Genomic DNA, 20,256 nt, shown 5'->3' with positions numbered 1-20,256 from the left:
ACTCTTTACGCATATAGCCACAACCCGACAATGATCGTCAAAAGTGAGTGTCGTACTCCTAATTAAGTGTTAAGTACGTTAGTCGAGCAAAAGCAGTAATAGCAGCGTGGATGTGAAAACGTCTTTTGAAAGAATCTCAATTAAACTTCACAATAGCACAAATTGAAAATGAGAGCATAGAGCGATAATTGAGAGTATGAGTAAAAACTCTTATTAAGAAATTATGCGCTACCCACAAGGCAAAGCCGTTGACAAAATTTGAATTCGATCTGAATTCAAATCCGAATCCAATTCATCTCTATATACAAACCGTTCATTATTTTTTACAGAAATCCTATTTGCACCGATGAAAATGTAGGGAAACGGTACCGACCGCCGCGCGCGGCCGTCTCTGGCCACCGGACGGCCGGGTCATCGGTGCAAATAGCACCACTCTATTTTTTATTAGACTGGTACTCGATAAAATTAAATAAACAAGGTTCTAATGTATGACACCGCGTTATCATCATCAAGAAGATGCTTTAGTATACAATTAGGAGTGGTAGTAAAGCTATTACAATTGAAATTAGCTTTCCCTACTGCATCCGCACACTGATTTACCTCTCGGAAGACATGCTTGACTTCAGTTTGCGGCTCCCTCAACATAAACCTGCAGTCACAAATAATATTCCTGAGCATATGATTATGAAGATCAGGGAGCTTTGAGAATATTAACCATTTCCTTGGCATTAGTTTCGACTTCCAAACTGTCGCCACCCACAGCCCGTTATTGCAAGGGCCCAATTGCAAGGAGCCGTTCATTTTTAGTCTACCTCTCAAGAAAACATACTTATTAGTTGTATATTCTGTGTGTATGATACTATATGATTTGGGGCTAATATGGCAAATAAGAAACAATAAGAAACGCTTTCCAATCGGGGACTTTATAGGATCCATTCTTGTTTTATTTTATTTTATTTTTCATTTTATGTGTTTTGTTCGTCTTTTATAAAGTTTTTGTTAAATACACATCATATTTTTGATTAATTATCCATCTCGACGAGAAGAGTCTAAAAAGTAAGAAATTACTCTCTCCGTCCCATTTTAAATATCTCCTACAAGAAGCCATGCATTTTCAAACCCAAAAAATATATATTTATGTATATATTATTATTTTAATTTTTACACCAAATTAAAGTATTCAATGAGGACTTTAATTTGGTGCAAAAAATATAAAAAAATTATATATAGAAATATATGTATGTGTGTGTGTGTGTGTGTGTGTGTGTTTTGGGGGTTGAAAATGGACGGATTTTCATAGGGGACATTAAAAATAAAACGAAGGGTGTATTACCAAAAGGAAAAAAAAAACTCACTAAAAGAGAAAAAATATCAAATAGCTGTCTTTTTGTCAAAAATGTTGCCTTGTATGAACTTTTTTCAACATTGGTCTATATTTTTATACTTTTTTTATTCCTCTTGTCAAGTCATATGATTAATTTCAAAAAATTACGACGAAAAGTTCAAAAAAAAATCGTGAAAAATAAAAAATATACCAAGAAAAGCTTTACCTTGCTTCTCCTCCATCACCAACCGGCCAACACCTCCTCTATTTCTCTCCACCCAGTAACTCCTCCTCCTTTCTCCATTTTCACCACCGGTTATCTCCACCACCGTAGACCACCGAGCACCAACCGGCCCACTACCTCCATCACCACCCCAAGCTCCACTCCTTACCAACCGGAACGCCGTCACAACCGGAGCTCACTACCACCAGCCGAGCAACTCCACCGTCACTCCGACCCGCAACCAAAATCTCTTCAACAAATTCGTTTCACCGGATGAGAGGTAGTTCAGAACTCATCTCTCTAAGTATATATCATGCTCTATATTGATTTTTTTAGCGTTGCGTGTGATTGTATTCGGACCCGACCGCGCCGGTCGAATCCGGGCCAGAAGGCCACTTTGTTCGAACACTGCCTCTGTTTTGTTTTTTTAAAAAAAAAAAAAGAAAGAAAGAAAGGCAGCGGCTGGAAATATTGAAATGTTTTAGAATAATTACAGTTTGACCCTTCAAGTTTTCTTAACTTGGAAATCCACTCTAGGTTATTAAATCTAGTATATTGGGCCCCAAAGTTAATTAGTTTCCAGTTCGAAATAAATTTAATCACATCCTTATTTGCATCGCATGATTATTTTTGTGCCATGATTAATTGTATTCACATAATTATTTATATGGCATGATTAGTTCTACAGCCAAATAAATTTTATCGTACGAATTATGGTCTCGCATAAATGATCTTATCGCTTGATTGGTTGTATCGTAAATAAAATTTTATCGCTTATATAAATTTATCATGTGATAGATTTCACATGACTAGTTATGTCAAATAATTAATTTTATTTGCAATTTTAGTTCTATCACATGATTTGTTATTATTGCAAAATTAATTGTTGTTAGCCAGTTAGTATGTTTTCTAAAAATGTTGGACTACATGATATGTTGTTGTACTGGTAGAATAGACAAATAGATTCTCAGGGTTTATTGTGATGTGCAGATTTAATATATTAGACATTGAAATAGGAATAACAGAAAAGAAAAGAATAAAGTGAGAGGCTATGATTTTATTTCGGGCCTGGAACCCGTGGTGATGTATTGTTGATGGATGATTGGTGGTGATTTGTTAAAAGTATTGATTTATGAACCCTAGGTACGGCATGGTGGTGATCGGCTCTCGGATGTCGGGATGGGTCATAAGGGAGGTATTGTGCTTGTGTCACAACCCAGGCTAGCTGTGCTCTGATAAGCACCTAATATTGTAGATTTTTGGTGCTTCTAGTCCCGTTGTTTTGTCGCTTGTTCTTGGTATATTTACCGTATTTAGTGATTTTGCGCGTAAGGTTTTTCGTTGAGATTTTCAGATAATACGCAAATAAGAGGGCTTATCTGGGTGTTTTGAACAACCCTTGAGGGCAAGTGAGTAGGCGAGGCCTTGAAGAATTCAGCCATCGGGGTTCGAAGGTGAAGAACCGTAGAAGCCAGAGCATGCCATGGACCGTCGGGTGGCAAAACATGGCTTGAGAACTTGATCTGCCAGCAACCATAACCGTATCGATACGGAAATCAGAGTATCGATACTTCATTAAAACAGAGAGAAGTCCAGCTTTTACCGTATCGATACGCTGATACCCGTATCGATACGGATATTGGAGTATCGATACGGGCCTTCTACGGGAAAACTTGGAATGCAGAGCAAGATTGTTCGGTATCGATACGGTCATAGACAATGTTCTAAATGGCGCTTGGCGCTAGTAGGGCGGAGACCCACCTCCAAGCGCCAAGCCGCCTAGGCGCCGCCAAGCAATTCGGCGTTTTTTTTTTTTTTTTTTAACAAACCATTATCCAATCAAACTATATTCTATGTATCCATATTACAAGTTCAAAGTTCTACATAACCATAATGCAAAGTTTAATGTACAAACCCAAATGAAATTAAGTAGTAGCAACTAGCAAATAAGTTGAATAAGACAATAAGTAGAAATAAACGAGATCGGAGATCCCTAATGCCAAGTTAAAAGTTCATCTTCTTTCTTTAACTCTTCTCCTCCATACCCTTCCAAAACTTGATCTACATTAGTTTAATACTATACATTTTAGGCCGCCAAAGGCCTCCAAAGACGTCGATGATGCCACCAAGACCCGCCAAGGCCGCCGCCAAGACCGCCAAGGCCGCCTAGGCGGCCGCCAAACCTCCCTGGGCGCCAAATCGCCGAGACCGCCATGGCCGCCAAGACCGCCAAGGCCGCCTAGGCGGCCGCCAAACACCGCCAAACCTCCCTGGGCTCCAAATCAAACGCCAAGGGGTATTGGCGTGGTGGCAGGGTACCTCCAAGCGCCTAGGCGGCGCCTAGGCGGCCTTGGCGGCCGCCATTTAGAACAGAGGTCATAGAGTATCGATACGGGAGTCTCACCGACCTACTTTTTGACAGATTTCAATTTTCCATTAGTGGCATGTTTTCACTTTTTGGATGTTTTCTGGATATTTTGAGGAGAGAGAGTGCCATTTTGTATAAATAGCTCACCCTCTCTTCCTCTTTACTAGCTAGCTCATTACACCTTTTGTTCCTAGACTCCATTAATGCTTTTGAAGCTTTTCATAGTGTAATCTCTTAGAACCCAAGTAAGTAATTCTCGTTTGTTAATTTCTTGTTTATTAAAGTTGTTTGTATGGACTAGATCTTTTATTAAATCAAGTTTATTTTCGTTTTTGTCGGTTAAAACTTATGTCTTGTTTTTATACTTTGGTTCATGCTTTAAGAATGTGTGAGTAGTCGATTAGCTAAGTCTCGGGATAATCTTTCTCGAGGTCTTAGGTTGTTATTTGGTTCTCGAATTTCAGGGCTTAAAAGCATGATTTACGGAATAGAGCTTAACTTGCATTTTTGGTCTAAGCAAAGGGTGTTAACTACTTGGTAAGGCGTTTGTCAAGCGGTCTTGGCAAGCGGCTCACCGAGGGCTCGTGGCCTCCTATGTGTTCGATAAATTTGTCAAACAAGTTGGTTCGCACAAGTTGGTTCGCCTCTGTTGAATCACATCTTTCATTAAACGTAGTCATTAAAGTTAAATTCTCCGGGCGTGAGCACGAGGTCGTGACTCTCGCCTGAGTTAAATTGAGAACCGGTAACATCCTTTGTCAAGGGTTAGAAAATCCCTAGACTTGCCTCTTTTAAGTTAATTAAGCATTTTCCTAGTCTTTTTCCTTGGCAATTTTCATCGTTTCAAAGCATCACCAAGTTGGCTGTCTTGAACGCTGCATTCTACCTTTTTAACCTACAATCCGATTAAGCTATCTTGCGAATTCCCCGTAGTACGATCCCGGTCTTATCGGTTTATTATGCTACCGATGATCTAGCCCTATGCTTGGGGTTTTCCAACCTTATATTTGAAGGCGAGGTTTTTGGAAGCTAAGCATGCTCGTGTGTACATCTGGTGAAGTTTTATCCAAGCTTATGGTCACGGATGGGATACCCGAGTACATAACTTAGGTATCTTTCATCCGGATATGAAAAATGGGAGTCGGACCACACTATTGCCTTACACCGAAGGTTATGGGTAGGAACGGATCTGTGGATAAGATCCGAAATCTCACATAGGTTGAAGGATAGTAATAAAAGAAAAGTTGATTGTTCTCTTTTTATGTTATTTTTAATGCGTGTCAACTATATTCCTATTGCTTGTAGGTTTCAAGTGGGTTTTGACTATTGAGCATCATCGCTCACGGTACTATATTGTCCTGGTAACTCGAACGCCAGGTATTGAAGATGGAACAGAAGGGGTGTAGGCAAGGAATGATTTGATGAAGACCAAGGAAGAGATTGTCAACTCTGAATTCCATTCTCTTAGTTGCTCTAACTAATTTAAATCAATCTTATTTTGAGAGCTTCCGAGTCTATTGGTAATTGTAATATTTTGACAAATTCAAAAACTTAAATTAAATATGATATGATTGTAAAATAGTGACACGGGTTTTTGGAACAGTAGCGTAGTAAATTTATGGAATCCTCTTAGGGAAAATTGTCTTTGGGAATTTTAAAGTCTAGAAAAAGAAAATTATTTTTGGAAATCTCTTTTAAATGTTTTAATAATATCTCCGAATTTTTAGGGCGTTACATTTATAAAAAAAAAATACAAGAATGGAGTCAAAAAGTTATCTTATTGTTTTTTTTTTTTTTGAGAATCAGGTGTCCGGATTAACTTACACATGCGCACCTCGACTGAGCCTAAAGAACCGAAGTGGTTGATAACACTTGAGAAATTTTGGGTGTTAATGGAAAAACTGAGAAGTGGTGCAGGAGGTTGAATTCCTGTGTTGGGTAACAAACGAAAATTGGTTGCTAAAATGGGATATGAAAATCTCAACAGAGGAGGAAAAGGGGATTCTCAATGGGTTACTCTGTTTATTGATAACTTACTGGAAGACACAAGCCATGCGTGGCTGAAAAAATTCTTCACGAAATTCGGCATTGTTAGGGATGTTTTCATTCCAGAAAAAAGAAGCAAAAAGACAGGGAGAAGATTTGGTTTTGTTAGATATAATTGTGTTGTTTCTGCTGATGTTGCTATGTCCAAAGCTAACGGTCTTTGGATGGAGGACAGAAAGCTATTTGTTAAAATTGCAAGCTATCAGAATGATAAGGAAAGGAATGTGAGATTGAACAAAGGGTCCTCCAAGGTTGTCACTGGATTGGAAAGCTTCAGAAAAGATCCCGGATTGATTGGGAATTCTAATATTCCGATTGCTGAATCCAGCAAAAGAGGGGAGTTGGTGGGTGGAAACTTCTCATATGCCCAAATGCTGAAAGGCAACAACCAAGGTGGTTTGGGAAGTGGTGTCAAGTCAATTTCTTTAAAGCTTAAGCCAGTTGGTAATGATTGGCTCTTCAGGAGTGGGGTGGCCAAACTCCATAAATTTATGGAGGTTGAGGAGCTAGTGAGGGAACTGGAAAAGGAAAATATTAAGGAGTATTTGGTTAGAAGCATGGGGGGAAGATATTGTCTGATTACTTTTAAAACTACTGAGGTTAGGGATGCCATGATCAAAAGTAATTGCTTGCAAAGGTGGTTTAGTGAAATTAAGCTTTGGAAAGGTGAAGTTGCAATGGCTGAAAGGTTTGTTTGGTTAAACTGCATAGAGATGCCATTGAATGTCTGGAACTTGGATTCTTTTAGGAAGATTGGTGAAAAATGGGGTGCTTTCATGAAGGTTGATGACTCCACTCTTCATTATCTATCACTTATAAACGGGAGGGTTCTGGTTGCTACCGAGATCATGTCCACTATTGACGATTCTATTCAACTCGACATTGATGGTATTCTCTACAAAGTCAAGGTTAGGGAAGATCCTCTTGCATTTGGTGTTGAGGTCCGGAGTATGTTTGGTCAGAATAATAGTGTTGATAAAGAGGTCAGCGATGTATCTAAGAGTGACGGCTCCTTTTCAGGTTATGAGCTCCCTCTATTGGAATCACACGTTAGTGAAACCAAGGGGTCATCTTCTGATGTGGAGCTTAATGTTGTCCAAGAGAGTGGAACCCATTGTGAAAACTCTTCAGCAAGTGGTGGGGATGACTCTAGGCGCATTGGGGATGACTTTAGTCCCAAGGTTGTGAATTCAATGATGGGTGATTCTAGCAATTTGGTCTTGGAAGATGGCAAAATTGTAGCTGAGAATACAACCCCATTATTGATTCATGATCTAGTTTCAGATGTTGGGGTGTATGACAAAGGATTCTGGAACCTCTCAGAAGTGGGTTTTTTAAATCAAGCTGATTTGGAAATGGCTGAACTTAACCCGACCCATGTTAAATCTATTGATGGTATCCAGTTAGTTGTGGACCTTGACCCAGCTGAGAAAATTAAAGAAATGGGGAAAGGAAATTCGAAGCATAAGTCGAATGAGAAAATGTTGGACATTCCTAAATCTAAGAAGAAAGAAGAAAAAATGTGTTATGTTTAAATCTGCGATTGCTGCTGCGGCTTTATCCGCTTTTTCCGAAGATACTAACAGGTTACATCTTGATGATGCAAAGGCTACTCGGTCTATTGAGAAAATCTTGGGCGAAGATTATTTGGGTGATGATGAGGAAGTCTTAAGTAATTTCATGATCGATCATTAGTCATCTCAGGGGTAGGTGATTGAGTCTTGGGTGTGTTTGTCTCTTTTTTGGTTTTTGGGCCGGGTTGGCTTCTTGCCATCCAGTGTGGTTATTTTCCCTTCTGGTTCTTAGCGGCGTAGCATATCACTACTACAAAATGATATAAAGATTACGGTCCAAAAACTAAAAAGATCTCACTTTTTGTAAAAGCATAACAAAATGTTATGGACTATAGTTTTAATCTCAGTTATGAGAAAAAACTGAGATGGAAAGATTTTTTAATCTCAATAATCTAAAAAGTGATATTGTAACTTGAAGAATACATCTCATGCTCAAAAAACTAAGATTATATATGAAAGATTATATCTCCTTTCCAAAAAAACTGAGACGAAAAGATTTTTTAATCTCAATAATCTAAAAGTGAAATTGTAACTTAAAGAATATATCTCGTTTTTGAAAAACTGAGATTGTATATGAAAGAATATATCTCATTTCGAAAAAACTGAGATAAAAAGAACATTTAATCTCAATCATCTAGAAACCGAGATTGTAAGTTAGAGAATACATCACATTTTTGTTTAGACTTGAGAAGAAAGCTCTTATATAGGAAAAGTTGAAAGTCGCTTGCTCCTTAATCGACTCCGCGCGCAATACTCCTAAATAAATGTCACTCTCAACCATTCTACAAAAAAATATTTCGTCAAAAAATGGGATACTTTCGGCGATGAAAATATATTTTGTCACCAAATGGGTACCTTTGGTGACAAAATTTATGAAGGTTGCGTTTCGTCACCAAATGTATTTCAAGTATAACTCTATGCTCAAAACTTCATTAATTGAGATAATTCAAATTGGGTTTGAACAATAGCACAAAGGGCTACAACTTTCATGTTTATCAAAATTTCTAGTTTTAATATTTAAAGGTTCAAAATGATGTTCGAAATATATTTTAATGTTAAACGCATATGTTATATATTAAATATTTCAATTATATATTAAAAAGTGTGTGTGGTGCAGTTGGTTGAAGTTTTTATGCAAAACTCAAGAAACTTATGTTCAAAACCCAACAGGATAAATAAAGTGGGATTTTTCCCCTAAGGAAAACGCCACTTGTAATCTCGTTTTTTTTAAAAACTGAGATTATTACTCTCTAAACAACCCCGGTTTTATAATGAAACCTCGTTTTTTTCAAAAATTGAGATTATTACTCTCTGAACAACCACGGTTTTATAATGAAACTGAGATGTTAAGCTATTAAAGGTTACGGTTTTGTCATTTTTAATCATAGTTTTTATGTTTTTAGTCACAGTTTTAATGAGTTTTAATCACAGTTTTTATCCTGTGGTTAAAAGATAGAGACTTTTAGTTACACCTTAATAGACCACGATTTTGAATGCGAGATTAAAAATGAAAGATCACACCAAATGACCGAGGTCTTTATCTATTTTTGTAGTAGTGTATGATTGTCGGAGTTCTCTTTTCTCTGTTTTGATGCCTCGTGCTATGAATTCTTTTAATCTTTGTAATCTGTTTTCAAAGATTAATAAATTTTCTTTGCTGTTCAAAAATAAACACTTGAGAAATTTAAAACCTAAGACCTCCAAATCCCCAAGTGTGGGCCTCGACTTCCAAGCCTTCCCTTATGATTGATTAGTGCATGATTAACAATAAAGCTACCTTACGAATATACGTATTTCTTGTTTTCACTCTCATTAAAAACAACAACGAACAAAAAAAAATTTGCTATTAAGAAAGAAATTGAATTCCTCTTTGAACTTATGCAACTCGCATTTTGACACCGCATTTTTTATTCTATAGACACAAGTGCGGTGGGCTCCAGTACTCCACATAAACCTTTGTGTGAGGATTACCACACTTGTGTCTATGGAGTAAAAAATGTGATATCAAAATACAGTGTCACTAGATTTTTCCTTTCCGTTAACCACGAGTAAAACTGGAGTACGTGCCTAATATACGATTTATTGTAGCCTAAATTTTAGGGATAGTTTTATTAGTTCCTATGGTAGCATGAAATCTTGTACATCTAGTAGTAATTGTGTCAATTTTAACCCAGTAATTTGCACCATGCCTCAATTTTGTCCCTCTTGCTGACGGGATCAATGTTTGGCACAAACGAAATTCAAGAGCAAAATGGTCATTTTTCCTCCTAGAGGAATGAAATCGAGATTAGATAAGTCTTAAAGCTCGTCAAAGACTGTCACGTACTAGTGATTAATGGTTATGACTAATATTTATTTATGAATCTGATGATGGTTTGATTAAATAAGAGTTTAATTACGTGTATCATTGTTTCTCATAACATAGCTCAACGTGAATGAAGTTTATTTCCTTATTGTTCCAATTTCTTATTTCAATAAAACATACTTATATGGCAAAAAGAGATTCAAATACATAAAAATTTATTTCAATCTATATATAAAAATTTATCTCAACTTTTATTAGACCTCCCGCAATTACCGGCAGCTCTATGTATCAATGTGGGTTTTCACTTGAATAAAACAAGAAATAACACTGAGAAACTTTATTTCATGCTTTGTTTGCACACTCAATTGTATATATGAACATTTATCAATTCAAGTAATTCATACTTGAAACATCATTACATCATCCCAAAACAAGGTACAAACTCTTAATTAACACCCGGCGGCGGCAACTTTTGGGGTAGAAATATAAGAAAAATGACATATTCACCACAAAAAGATCAAATTTTTGTGGCGGTGATGGATGATTTAATTACATGAATAACAACGGAGAAGCAAAGTTTGCGTTGCCTCTTAGACGGAGTTTAAGAAAAAACAAACAAACATTACACGTTACAAAGAGTAAGAGGTGCTGATCAGAGAAGAAAACAGGGTGTCTTGTATCACAGAAGACGACCACCTGGGTACGAACGAGCCGAGCTCGAAGAGCTGAGCATTGTAGTGTTCGAGTTTGACACGTTTACTAAACGAGCCTAAAACTGAAACTCAAGCATGGATCGTTAACAAACGAGCCGAACTTGACTAATTTACTCATCGAATCTCTCTAAATGAGCCGAGCCGAACCGAGCTTTTGAGTGTTGGACTCAATTCGTTTGGTAAACGAGCCTAAAACTAGAGCTAGGTTCGTTTGCAGCCCTGTTGCCAGAGGTAAATGCGCCAATAGCGTCCCTTCGTCCAGACGTTAGAAAGGCTGGAGAAGATTGTTCGCTAGATGATACGTACACAAGCCAGATATAGGCTCTGTTTGTTGTTGGTGTGTTTTTCGTTCAAGAAAGAAAAATATAGAGCTGACGTGGCGATTCTTGGGTGCAGTCCAGTTGGATTTTGGCGGAGTGTATTGAGGTGAGCACAGCCCCGTTTTCCCCCTTGCACCTACTTCAAATAAACCTCTCTCTCTCTCTCTCTCTCTCTCTCTCTCTCTCTCTCTCTCTCCAATTCTTGCATGTGAGTTTCAAACCTTGTGTATTGCTTCATTCTCTAATAAAAGGTGGTTCTTGGTATTTACGGCTCTCTCTCTCTCTCATTCTTGGGCGTGGGTTTCACTTTCTGTGTATTGCTTCATTCCTTGATAAAAAGTATATCTTGGTGTTTACTTTCTCTCTCTCTCTCTAAATCTTGATTGTGGGCTTCAAACATTTTTTGGGATTGTTTATGTGGGTTTTGCCCGGCCCTATCTCCCTCTCTGTTTCTTGATCTCTTGTGGTGTGGGTTTCAATCCTTTTGGGTATTGCAAGGGTTTCTTTGGTCGACAGGGGTTTTGCATTCTCTCAATACCCCCTCTCTCTCTCTCCGATTCTTGATTGTGGGTTTTGGGATTGCTTCGCATTGCACTAATAAAGGGGTTTATTTGGGTTTTGCCCTGTCTCCCTCTCTGTTCTTTGATATTCAACCCTTGTGGTCATTACCCTTCTCCCTCTCTCTCCGATTTTTGTGGTGAAACCCTGATTTGATTTTTTCCTTCAAACTGGTCAAGAAAATGGGGAGAAACAATAGACTTGAGAAAGAGGATTTCGTGAGAACTTTTGTATTCATTGTTGTACTTTTCTGTCTACCAACATTTGGGAAGTCCTTTGATTTGTACTTCCTTTCTTTGACTTGGCCCATTTCGTTTTGCAACGTGAGGATCGAAAGTTGTAAACGTCCTGTTCCCCAGGACTTCACAATCCATGGCCTCTGGCCTGGATTTTGGAATGGCAAAACCCACGAGAACTGTCAATCACCAATAGTATTTGACAAGAAACTGGTACTATATCTACATATATTTATCTACGTAATACTCTCTCCGTCCCAAATTTTTTGTTCGGTTCGCAAAACGGAGTGTTAAAAATAATACAATTTTTACTAGATAAAATCAAAAAAATTTCAACAACTTACTAGATATCAATGAGTATTTTTAATTTGTGAAAAAAAATTGAATTTATTTTTAACACTCCATTTTGCAGATTGAACAAAGAATTTGGGACGGAGGGAGTAATTAATAAACCCTTACGTTTTCTTAAGTTCTTTTTTTTGCTGAATATATCTCTTTGGATTGATATCTGTATATATTGTCTAAATTAGGTTGCTTCTTTGAGGAGAGATCTTGAGGGCTACTGGCCAGATCTTTTGAAACCCAAATATGAAAAAACTGATTCGCATTTCGAGTTTTGGGATAAACAGCGGGTAAAACATGGAAGTTGCTCTGCAATGCAACCAAAGATGTACTTTGACGCCGCAATTCGTCTAAGAAAAGCAAGCAACCTACTCAAAGTTCTACGAAGTTCAGGTAGCTACACCCATCCCCTGCCACCACCACAATCTATTGCCCCAGCCTCCCCGGCCTCTCGGCCACCGTTCACACCTCGTTTTTTTTTCTTTTTTTTTTTGGATTTGCCTCTCGCCATCTGTATATATATACATGATTGGAAATAGGTTATGTTTTCGTGCATATTATAGTTAGTATGAGTAGTTTTCATGCATATATATTAACTGATGTACCATATTATCGTTACAAATTACCTATGAATCAGGTTAAGGCCTCCTTGTTCTGTTTTTAGCGTCATAATTATATTGCTTTGTTCAAAGCAATTTGTTGTGGCAGTCGTGTATTAGTAACACTAATTTCTGTATTGCTAGAACACCATCAAAGTTTGTGAACAAATGGGCTATCACTGCTCTTCTGTTTCTAGTCACAACAAGCAATACTTAAAATGGATTAGATGAAGAACGTATTAGAGAGTAGCGGTTGATGGTCAGGTAGATCGGTAAATTAAAAATTAGGTTTAGATCAAAAAATAAAAAAGGTTTAGGGATAGGGTGATGATGAGGATATTACAAGAATTTACAGTAATAATTTTAGAACCCCAATGGGTTGGCCTAGTGGAGTAAGTACTTATTTTTTGAATTGAAAGTGATATATTGTGAGAGAATGATATGTCTCGTAAAATAAAAAATAAGTACTTAAAAAATAAAAATCTTAGCGGAACGGGGCCTTAGGGGATTTGCTCCTTCCTAAGGTCTTCGATTCGAAACCTCTCAGATACTGCTCTTTTAGAGCCAGCCCATACGGAGCTTTAATTGGGCTCTCCGCAAGTGGATATTGAGATTGGGCTCCCATGATTAACTAAGATGCACATAAACTAGCTCGGACACCTAAATTATAAAAAAATTAATAAATTTAGCAAATGGGTGTAATGAGAAATTGGAGCGAGAGAGACTTTTCTATTTGATTCGTAATTAGAATGGAAGTATCCAAATTATCAGTATTTGGAATAGATATAACTACCCATTTTGTATTACTCCTAGGCCGTAGCTTCTTTATTTTTAAACTTTCCTTTTTCGACTTTTTAAAATTACTGTACTAACAAACTATCAGAAATTAGAGAAGACAGGAAGGAATGAAAGAATGTTTGTGAGGCTGTCTTGTAAGAGAATATATTGATTTTTGCCACATTGTTGTTTTTTGCCAGCCTTTTCTTTGTGTGTGTGTGTCAATTTTATTCCATTAGTAGTGGCCTATATTGTTTGACTTTAAAATTCATCTAACATACATCCTTATAGGTATCGTACCAGGTACGAAATTGTACACACCGGAAGAGATTAAAATTGCAATCGAGAACGGGTGGGGCGTAACACCTCTCGTTAAGTGTAACAAAGACAAGCGAGATCTTCAACTACTAGAGATCGTGATTTGTATCACGAGACCGACCCTGAAAGACAATACTTTCTACATTTGTTCTTGCCCGGGAAGATTTACTACTAGTTGCATTGACCAATACAAAAAGAAAATTATGTTTCCTCCTGTTACAACCCTAACTGATGCGTAAGTTGATCCTAAGACATATATCTCTTCACTAATTGTTGCATTTCTCGCGTATTTATGCTTGACTTTTGCTTGTATATTCTCAGGGCGAAGTACGAGCTATGACTGCAGATTAGAACTAGAATCCAGATTTTGAGATTTTGAGGGAAATTTAGACATTGGAGGTGCTGGTAAAGTTTGCTTCAAAACATTGTTTTTTTTTTCTTTCTGTTAGGTGGTTTGGTTGGATTGTTTCTCTATTGGTGCTTATAGTTTTCTGGTTGTTTAGTACATTGGATTGCAAAGATATTCCTTAATCCTGTCTTACTTGATTTGCTTAATTGGGATTTCATTACCAGAAACAAAACAAATATACAAGGAGTTTTCTGGTTGTTTAGCAAATGGATTGCAATGATATTTCCTTAATCATGTCTTAGTTGGATTGTTTAGTATAAATTGTTTCTGAGATTTTCTTGTTGTTTAGTACATTGGATTGCAAGGATATACCTTAAGAAAATGCTAAAGACACATACAAAAGAAGTGCACAGATCCGAACTCAAGTACATCCGCAACCATTAAATCGACATGTGAGGACCCTTCATGTCGGTGTCTTGTTGTCCTTAAACCTGTGTTGAACTCACGTGCATCCGACTGTTATTTGCACTCTTCGGTGCCTGTCGTCCTTAGTCATGTCTTACTTGGTTTGTTGAATAAGAATCATTACCTGATACCAAAAAAGAAACAAAAATACTAGGCGTACATCTGCGTTTACATCCATTCTCTCCCAACCATCACTCGGTGACCGGTGATGTAAGAGTGGACGTAAATTTGAATGCGTCCCTACCATTACTCAAAAAGAGAAATGCCAAGGACGGATGTTTTCTATTGGATTGTCTAAATGGCTGATGTGGCAGGGTGAGCTATCCATAACATATACTCCAATTTTCATGTCAGTTGCTATTGTTTTTTCAAAATTTGATCGGCAAAAAAAGGGTTTCCCATATTATTATTAATAAAAATGATACAAAAAAAGACCCTGTAGTAACATACCATGTCAGTTGCTATTTCTCAATTTACCTTCAGACTCTTCGAAATCGAAGTTCATGTGGTTTTGTACCACAAAAAATCTGACATCTACGTCAGATTCATCTTGCAAGAGATCTTCAAGGGAAAGCGGTGGGGGAGGTCCATCAAACTCTGAACTTTGGCATTGACGCAAGGCAGCATTTCGCTCGATAAACTCCTTCACATTGCGGGAAGGGACGTCAAAGAAGTCAGGAAGATCTTTTCCCGTCGAATAATTTCCTCCGTCGACTGAAACCAGGCTCTCGGAATAAATAAAAACTAGAACGGGGTCCTCTATTCCAACATTTCTTATTTCTCCAGTAATGGGGTCCGACACCACTAGCTCGGCGGTAGTCCTACTCTGTAGAAGCAACCCACCATCTTTCCAAACTCCAAGCGGGTTTTCGACTCCAAGAAGAGGTCCAATGGTTACTTCTTTTGTCCACCACTCCCCCTTCAGCACCCATATGCTATAGAATCTCTCCTCTTCCTCACGATCATAAAGAATTCGAGCAATGGAGTTTTCATAAAATGCAAGACGCTTCCACGACACGTCTTCTACCATTTCTGGTATACCATCAGGCTCTGGTATAGCAAGAAACACCTCATTGACCATGTCAAATGAAAGGATGAACCTATCATCTTCATCAGCAGCAAACCAATAATAAAACCCGTTTGCGTATGAGTAAAATTTAGAATAATAGACATCGCGAACTGGCACAAGATTGCTATCCAATTCTCTCCAAGAATCGCTACTTAGGGAGAAGACTCCAACTTGTATATGGTGGTCATGCATAACCATATCAAACCACTCTTCTTCGTCTAAGAAAACCCTAATCCAAATCACCTTGTAGTCATTAGTTTTTGGATCCACTCCGAATCCAAAGATGCTATATGAATACAATTCCGCAATTGAGGGTAATTCTGGGAGGGGTAATTGTGGAAGAGTCCTGAATTGTCTCGTTGCAGGGTTCCACAAGGAGACAGCATCCCGACCATTAAATAGGCAAAATATGCCATTGCATGGCCCCAAAACAGTGGCATCGTTATTTAACTCTAAATCCGGATATCGATAACAAGGCAAAGCAAGGGTTTCGTCATGAAACAAGGAGAAAATATACTTGTTGGAGGCTTCGTCGTAGGAGTGAACAAGGAGACGGCCGTTTTTCTTGTTATCTGCCTCTTGGTGTTTCAGGTGCTTGGCAATGAAACTTAAGTCTTTTGTGAGAGAACACCAAAATTTGCAAATGCATCTGAAGCGGATTAGAGACTTGACGGGTAACCTCGAGAGGATCTCAATTACCACTTCTTCAGGCAGATCATGGCCAACCTCTTCCATGAATTCCTGACCTGCAATGGATAGTCAAAGAATACCAATCATATATCAGAAAAAGAAATGCTGTCAGGACTAGGTTCCTAATCAAATTTCAGTCTTCATTCTGGCTTAAAAACCAAATTGCTAGATGACACTCAGATATATAAGTCTTGTAAAGGTACATGAGACTCAGATTTTAGTGTTTCGCGTTCTTTTCCATCAGAATACAAAGTTACACATATGAACCACAGTCACCAAAATGAATGCTAGTACATGGCCAAGATGCAGAAACGGCGATATGCTGAAAAAATACAGCATGGGTACGTAAATGATGCGTTTGTAACAATTATAGCAACACGAGCAGGGCATAACAAGTCGTTGCACTTAGATTCTTGGACTTGTTATCACAGAAATATGGATTTTGCAAATAAAGGCTACCCCTTAATATTCAACACACGCAGGAAATCAATTTGCCTCTTTGGGGAAAAATCGATGTGAAGACAAAAATACAACTCTTTGGGGAAAAATCGATGTGAAGACAAAAATACAAGAAGGATGGGGGGGGGGGGGGGGGGGGGGAGGTGTTGAACCAATTTCATACAAAAAAGAGAGAGATAGCACAACCAATCTCAGACCAAAGAGAGAGCAGGAGAGGGATGGAAGGCCTCATCATTCGCACAGTTCCACTGCTCATCAACTGATCACACGAGTACGCATCAAGTAAACACATTCTGAATTACAAAGCATTAATCCTAAATTTATCTACCTCATCTGGTGGTTCCCTCGGTAAATGTTCCTCTCTAGGTTGGTCAGTCTGGTGTCTTCGAAGTCAATTGACTCACATGAAGCAAGGTGAGTTTCTCAAGTGCATTTTACAGGGAAAGAAATTGCAGACACCATGTCAATTGCTCAACAAATCACTAGTGAAAAATGTGGCCGAGGAAGGACCAGACTTTGGACTCTTTGCAGACATGCTGACAAAGCGATGACTAGTCATTTCTTCTTCTTTGTATGACTAGTTATTTCTTTTTCTGATCTGATCTGTTTCGTTTACTCTTTTTTTTTGGTAAATATTTCCAGTTAACTGTTGGACCGAATTAAAGCCTTAAAAATATTTTCTTTTGGCCTCCCATGTTCCAATGTACTTATCCGTACTATATCCCTCGGTATCAAGGCCGAATCCAAAACGGAAAAGGTTAGAAAACTATGCAGATACTTCCGCATCGTTCTTGCCAATTACAATCTATGTCAGGCGTGAATTCACATCTGATAAGTACAGGTTGGTGACATTTGCTGGAGCATTCGTGCTTTTCGGTTCAAAGAAGCAAATAAGCAACACACATGAGACAAGGAGAGAGGCAGAGGAATGGATTGGGAAGAAACCTTATATATACGGAGTATCATCCAATATGTAACATACTAACATGAGAACTACGCAGCTAGGTAAGAAACAAGCCTGGCACAAAAGATGCTCAGGAAAACAAACACGAAGCCATATAGCGTAGGTGTTAGAAAAACATTCAGATGGAACTCCAGTTTTTGTAAACGATGATTGAAGGAGTTTGTTCGATCTAAATATAGATATCAAATATGCACAAATTGTAGAATAACAACACATATAAGATAGACATCAAGAAGTCCTATCAAGATAGAACATCAGAGGTTGTCAAAAGGGAACTACAATAATGGAGCGGCAGTAGAAACCATCTTTACTCCTTTTCAGGCCAAACTGAAATCTATTGCGAAAATAGGAGTACTAGTTTTGGTCACATCCTCAACCCCCTAAAGTTCTTTTCCTAAAAGCATCTTTAGCAGATCCATCAAATTTTCACATCAAAAAAATTTTACTTTGCTGCCTCAAGTTTTAGCATCTTGGCGGGTAGAAGTTTTTTTTTTTTTTTGATCGGCAAAAGATGAAATTTTATTAAAACACGGAAAAATGGATCCAACAAAGAGTTGAAAAATACACCACAAGGGCAAAGCCCAAAACACCCAAAGGTCTACCAAGGATCATAACAAAATAAGACAATACAATATAACCAAGTATCCAAATAAATCAAAAAAGCCCAAACGCCTAAATCCGGCCCAAACCTGGGCCGGCCCACCCTAACCAAACCACAAAACCCTAACTACACCGGCAACCACCACCGCACAAATCACCGAAGCCCAGCCTCGCCTTGGCGGGTAGAAGTTTTATTTGCTTTTTCATTAAAAATCATACGTCCAGCCTTTTTCAAATTCCCCACTTAAAAATACCAAATTATCTTTACGAGTCCCGCTCAACAAGCAATCTTTCTAAGCACCCTAAGCACAGCCTAATTGATGATAATTCGGCTCCTCACACGTTAAAATTCTGGCTTCGTCAATGAGTGTGAGGTATGGATGTAGGCTTGTAGCATGTAAAAAGTATTAAAAGTTCCAATTTTCTTCTCTCTTTTTTTGTAAATCTTTGGTGTTCAACCGAAAAGCAATGCTACATGCAGCGTGTTTGGAACCGTTGGATACACGTGGGCTCGTATGAATCCAACGGTTACATCTGAAGTTGTGTTGCTAGACTTTTTGAAATCAATTTTCTACATCCGTTGTCTTCTCTTTTGAGAAGAAGACGGTTTTACTCTTCTCTCTCAGTACAAGCAAAAAAAGGTGTCAAATTTGCAATTACGCACACACACATAAGCCAGAGAGAGATAATTAAGACTATCGAAAAGAATATAATAACAGCAAAAAAAAGATAGAGACGACGTATAAGAAGAAGGGGAATATACCTTGATCTTCGTAGTTCCAGCACAATCTCGACACCTCAGAGAGAGAGAGAGAGAGAGAGAGAGAGTTTTTTTCGAATGGGATCAGTGAGACGCAGCAGAATTCACCAAGAAATTAGTTTGCGTACTAATCCAAGCGATATAAGTAGCAATTCTTGAATCCAGATAAACTCAAGACTTTTTATTAATGAAAAGTTAAAAATTGATTAGGTTACAGTGCTTTTTATAAGATCCTAACCCTAGAACTCTTACTAAAAAAAGAAATTCTAAATCATGCCAAAATAAGCAGCATTAAAGAAAAGATAATTTCTAATTAATTAAAATAAAATCCTAATTCTTGGAGACCAAGGATCCTAATAAAGTTGGAAATCAAAATCAAACCGAATACAGAAAGTCAATAATTCTAACTTAAACGAAAATATTTCTAGTCAAAATCTTATTCTAAAGCAATTAAAAATAGAAACTCCCCACTTTTGTCCTACATCATTTTTGGTTGAATGAATCAGAACCTAGACCGTATTGTAGTGCTCCTAAATATGTTGTACTATTGTAGCGTTTATATACAACTTATTTGGAGTCGGTTGTGCGCTAGTTGCGTTCAATATATACCAAATCACCACACGAAATGAATTAGGGAATTAGGGAACTTATGGCACATGAGGTTGCCTTTTTCACGGAGTTTCCATAAAAGAGGTTTTCGCGTCGCCCTATCTCACCATTAGTCTCGGTAATTGACGGTCCGGATTTTAAATAAACTATTCGCGTTAATAGTTTAACTATTTAAACTATTCGCGCGAACAGTTTATTTAAAATCTGGACCGTCCAAAATACTTTTGAACGGATGAGATTGTTTTATCTCCATAAAAACCTTCTTTACGGAAGGTTCCAATACTCTGGACCGGAGGGTTCCAATACATTCACTTTCATGTGTTTGATTTGAGGGGTCAGATGCTGGGTTTTCTTTCAATTGGCATTTTTAACTTCTTCTTTTTTCTTTGAAAATTGGAAGCTTGAAAGAGTGAGGTGTTAGTTACGGGTACCGTTTGTGATAAAACATTCACTTTCATGTGTTTAATTATCACCAACAAGAAAGTGATCCTCTTAAACTTTTAATTTAAAAATATAAAGTCGTATGTTATATTGTAATTTTTGGGCACCAATTCACAGCCAATAGAAATTAAAAGTTGTTATTTTTGG

General features: G+C 37.8%; 2 protein-coding genes across 2 annotated transcripts; one reads left to right on the top strand and one right to left on the bottom strand.

Moving 5' to 3' along the window:
• The first annotated feature begins 11,613 nt into the window (after window positions 1-11,613).
• Window positions 11,614-14,836, top strand: LOC131326848 (intracellular ribonuclease LX-like). The gene is made up of 4 exons (XM_058359740.1): window positions 11,614-11,880; window positions 12,198-12,402; window positions 13,677-13,808; window positions 14,832-14,836. Exons 1-4 carry the CDS (start codon window positions 11,614-11,616, stop codon window positions 14,834-14,836), a joined length of 609 nt encoding a protein of 202 aa, XP_058215723.1.
• Window positions 14,837-14,971: 135 nt separating this feature from the next.
• Window positions 14,972-19,197, bottom strand: LOC131326840 (putative F-box protein At3g16210). Its single transcript, XM_058359731.1, has 2 exons — window positions 19,063-19,197; window positions 14,972-16,332 (listed from the first exon to the last, which is right to left on the bottom strand). Exon 2 carries the CDS (start codon window positions 16,319-16,321, stop codon window positions 14,972-14,974), a length of 1,350 nt encoding a protein of 449 aa, XP_058215714.1. The 5' UTR covers window positions 16,322-16,332; window positions 19,063-19,197.
• Window positions 19,198-20,256: the final 1,059 nt, after the last annotated feature.

The sequence above is a fragment of the Rhododendron vialii genome, chromosome 1a, assembly GCF_030253575.1.
Source record: "Rhododendron vialii isolate Sample 1 chromosome 1a, ASM3025357v1".
Taxonomy (NCBI): Eukaryota; Viridiplantae; Streptophyta; class Magnoliopsida; order Ericales; family Ericaceae; genus Rhododendron; species Rhododendron vialii.
Note: the sequence above shows the minus strand (reverse complement) of the source record. Positions and strands in the feature narration are given on the sequence as shown.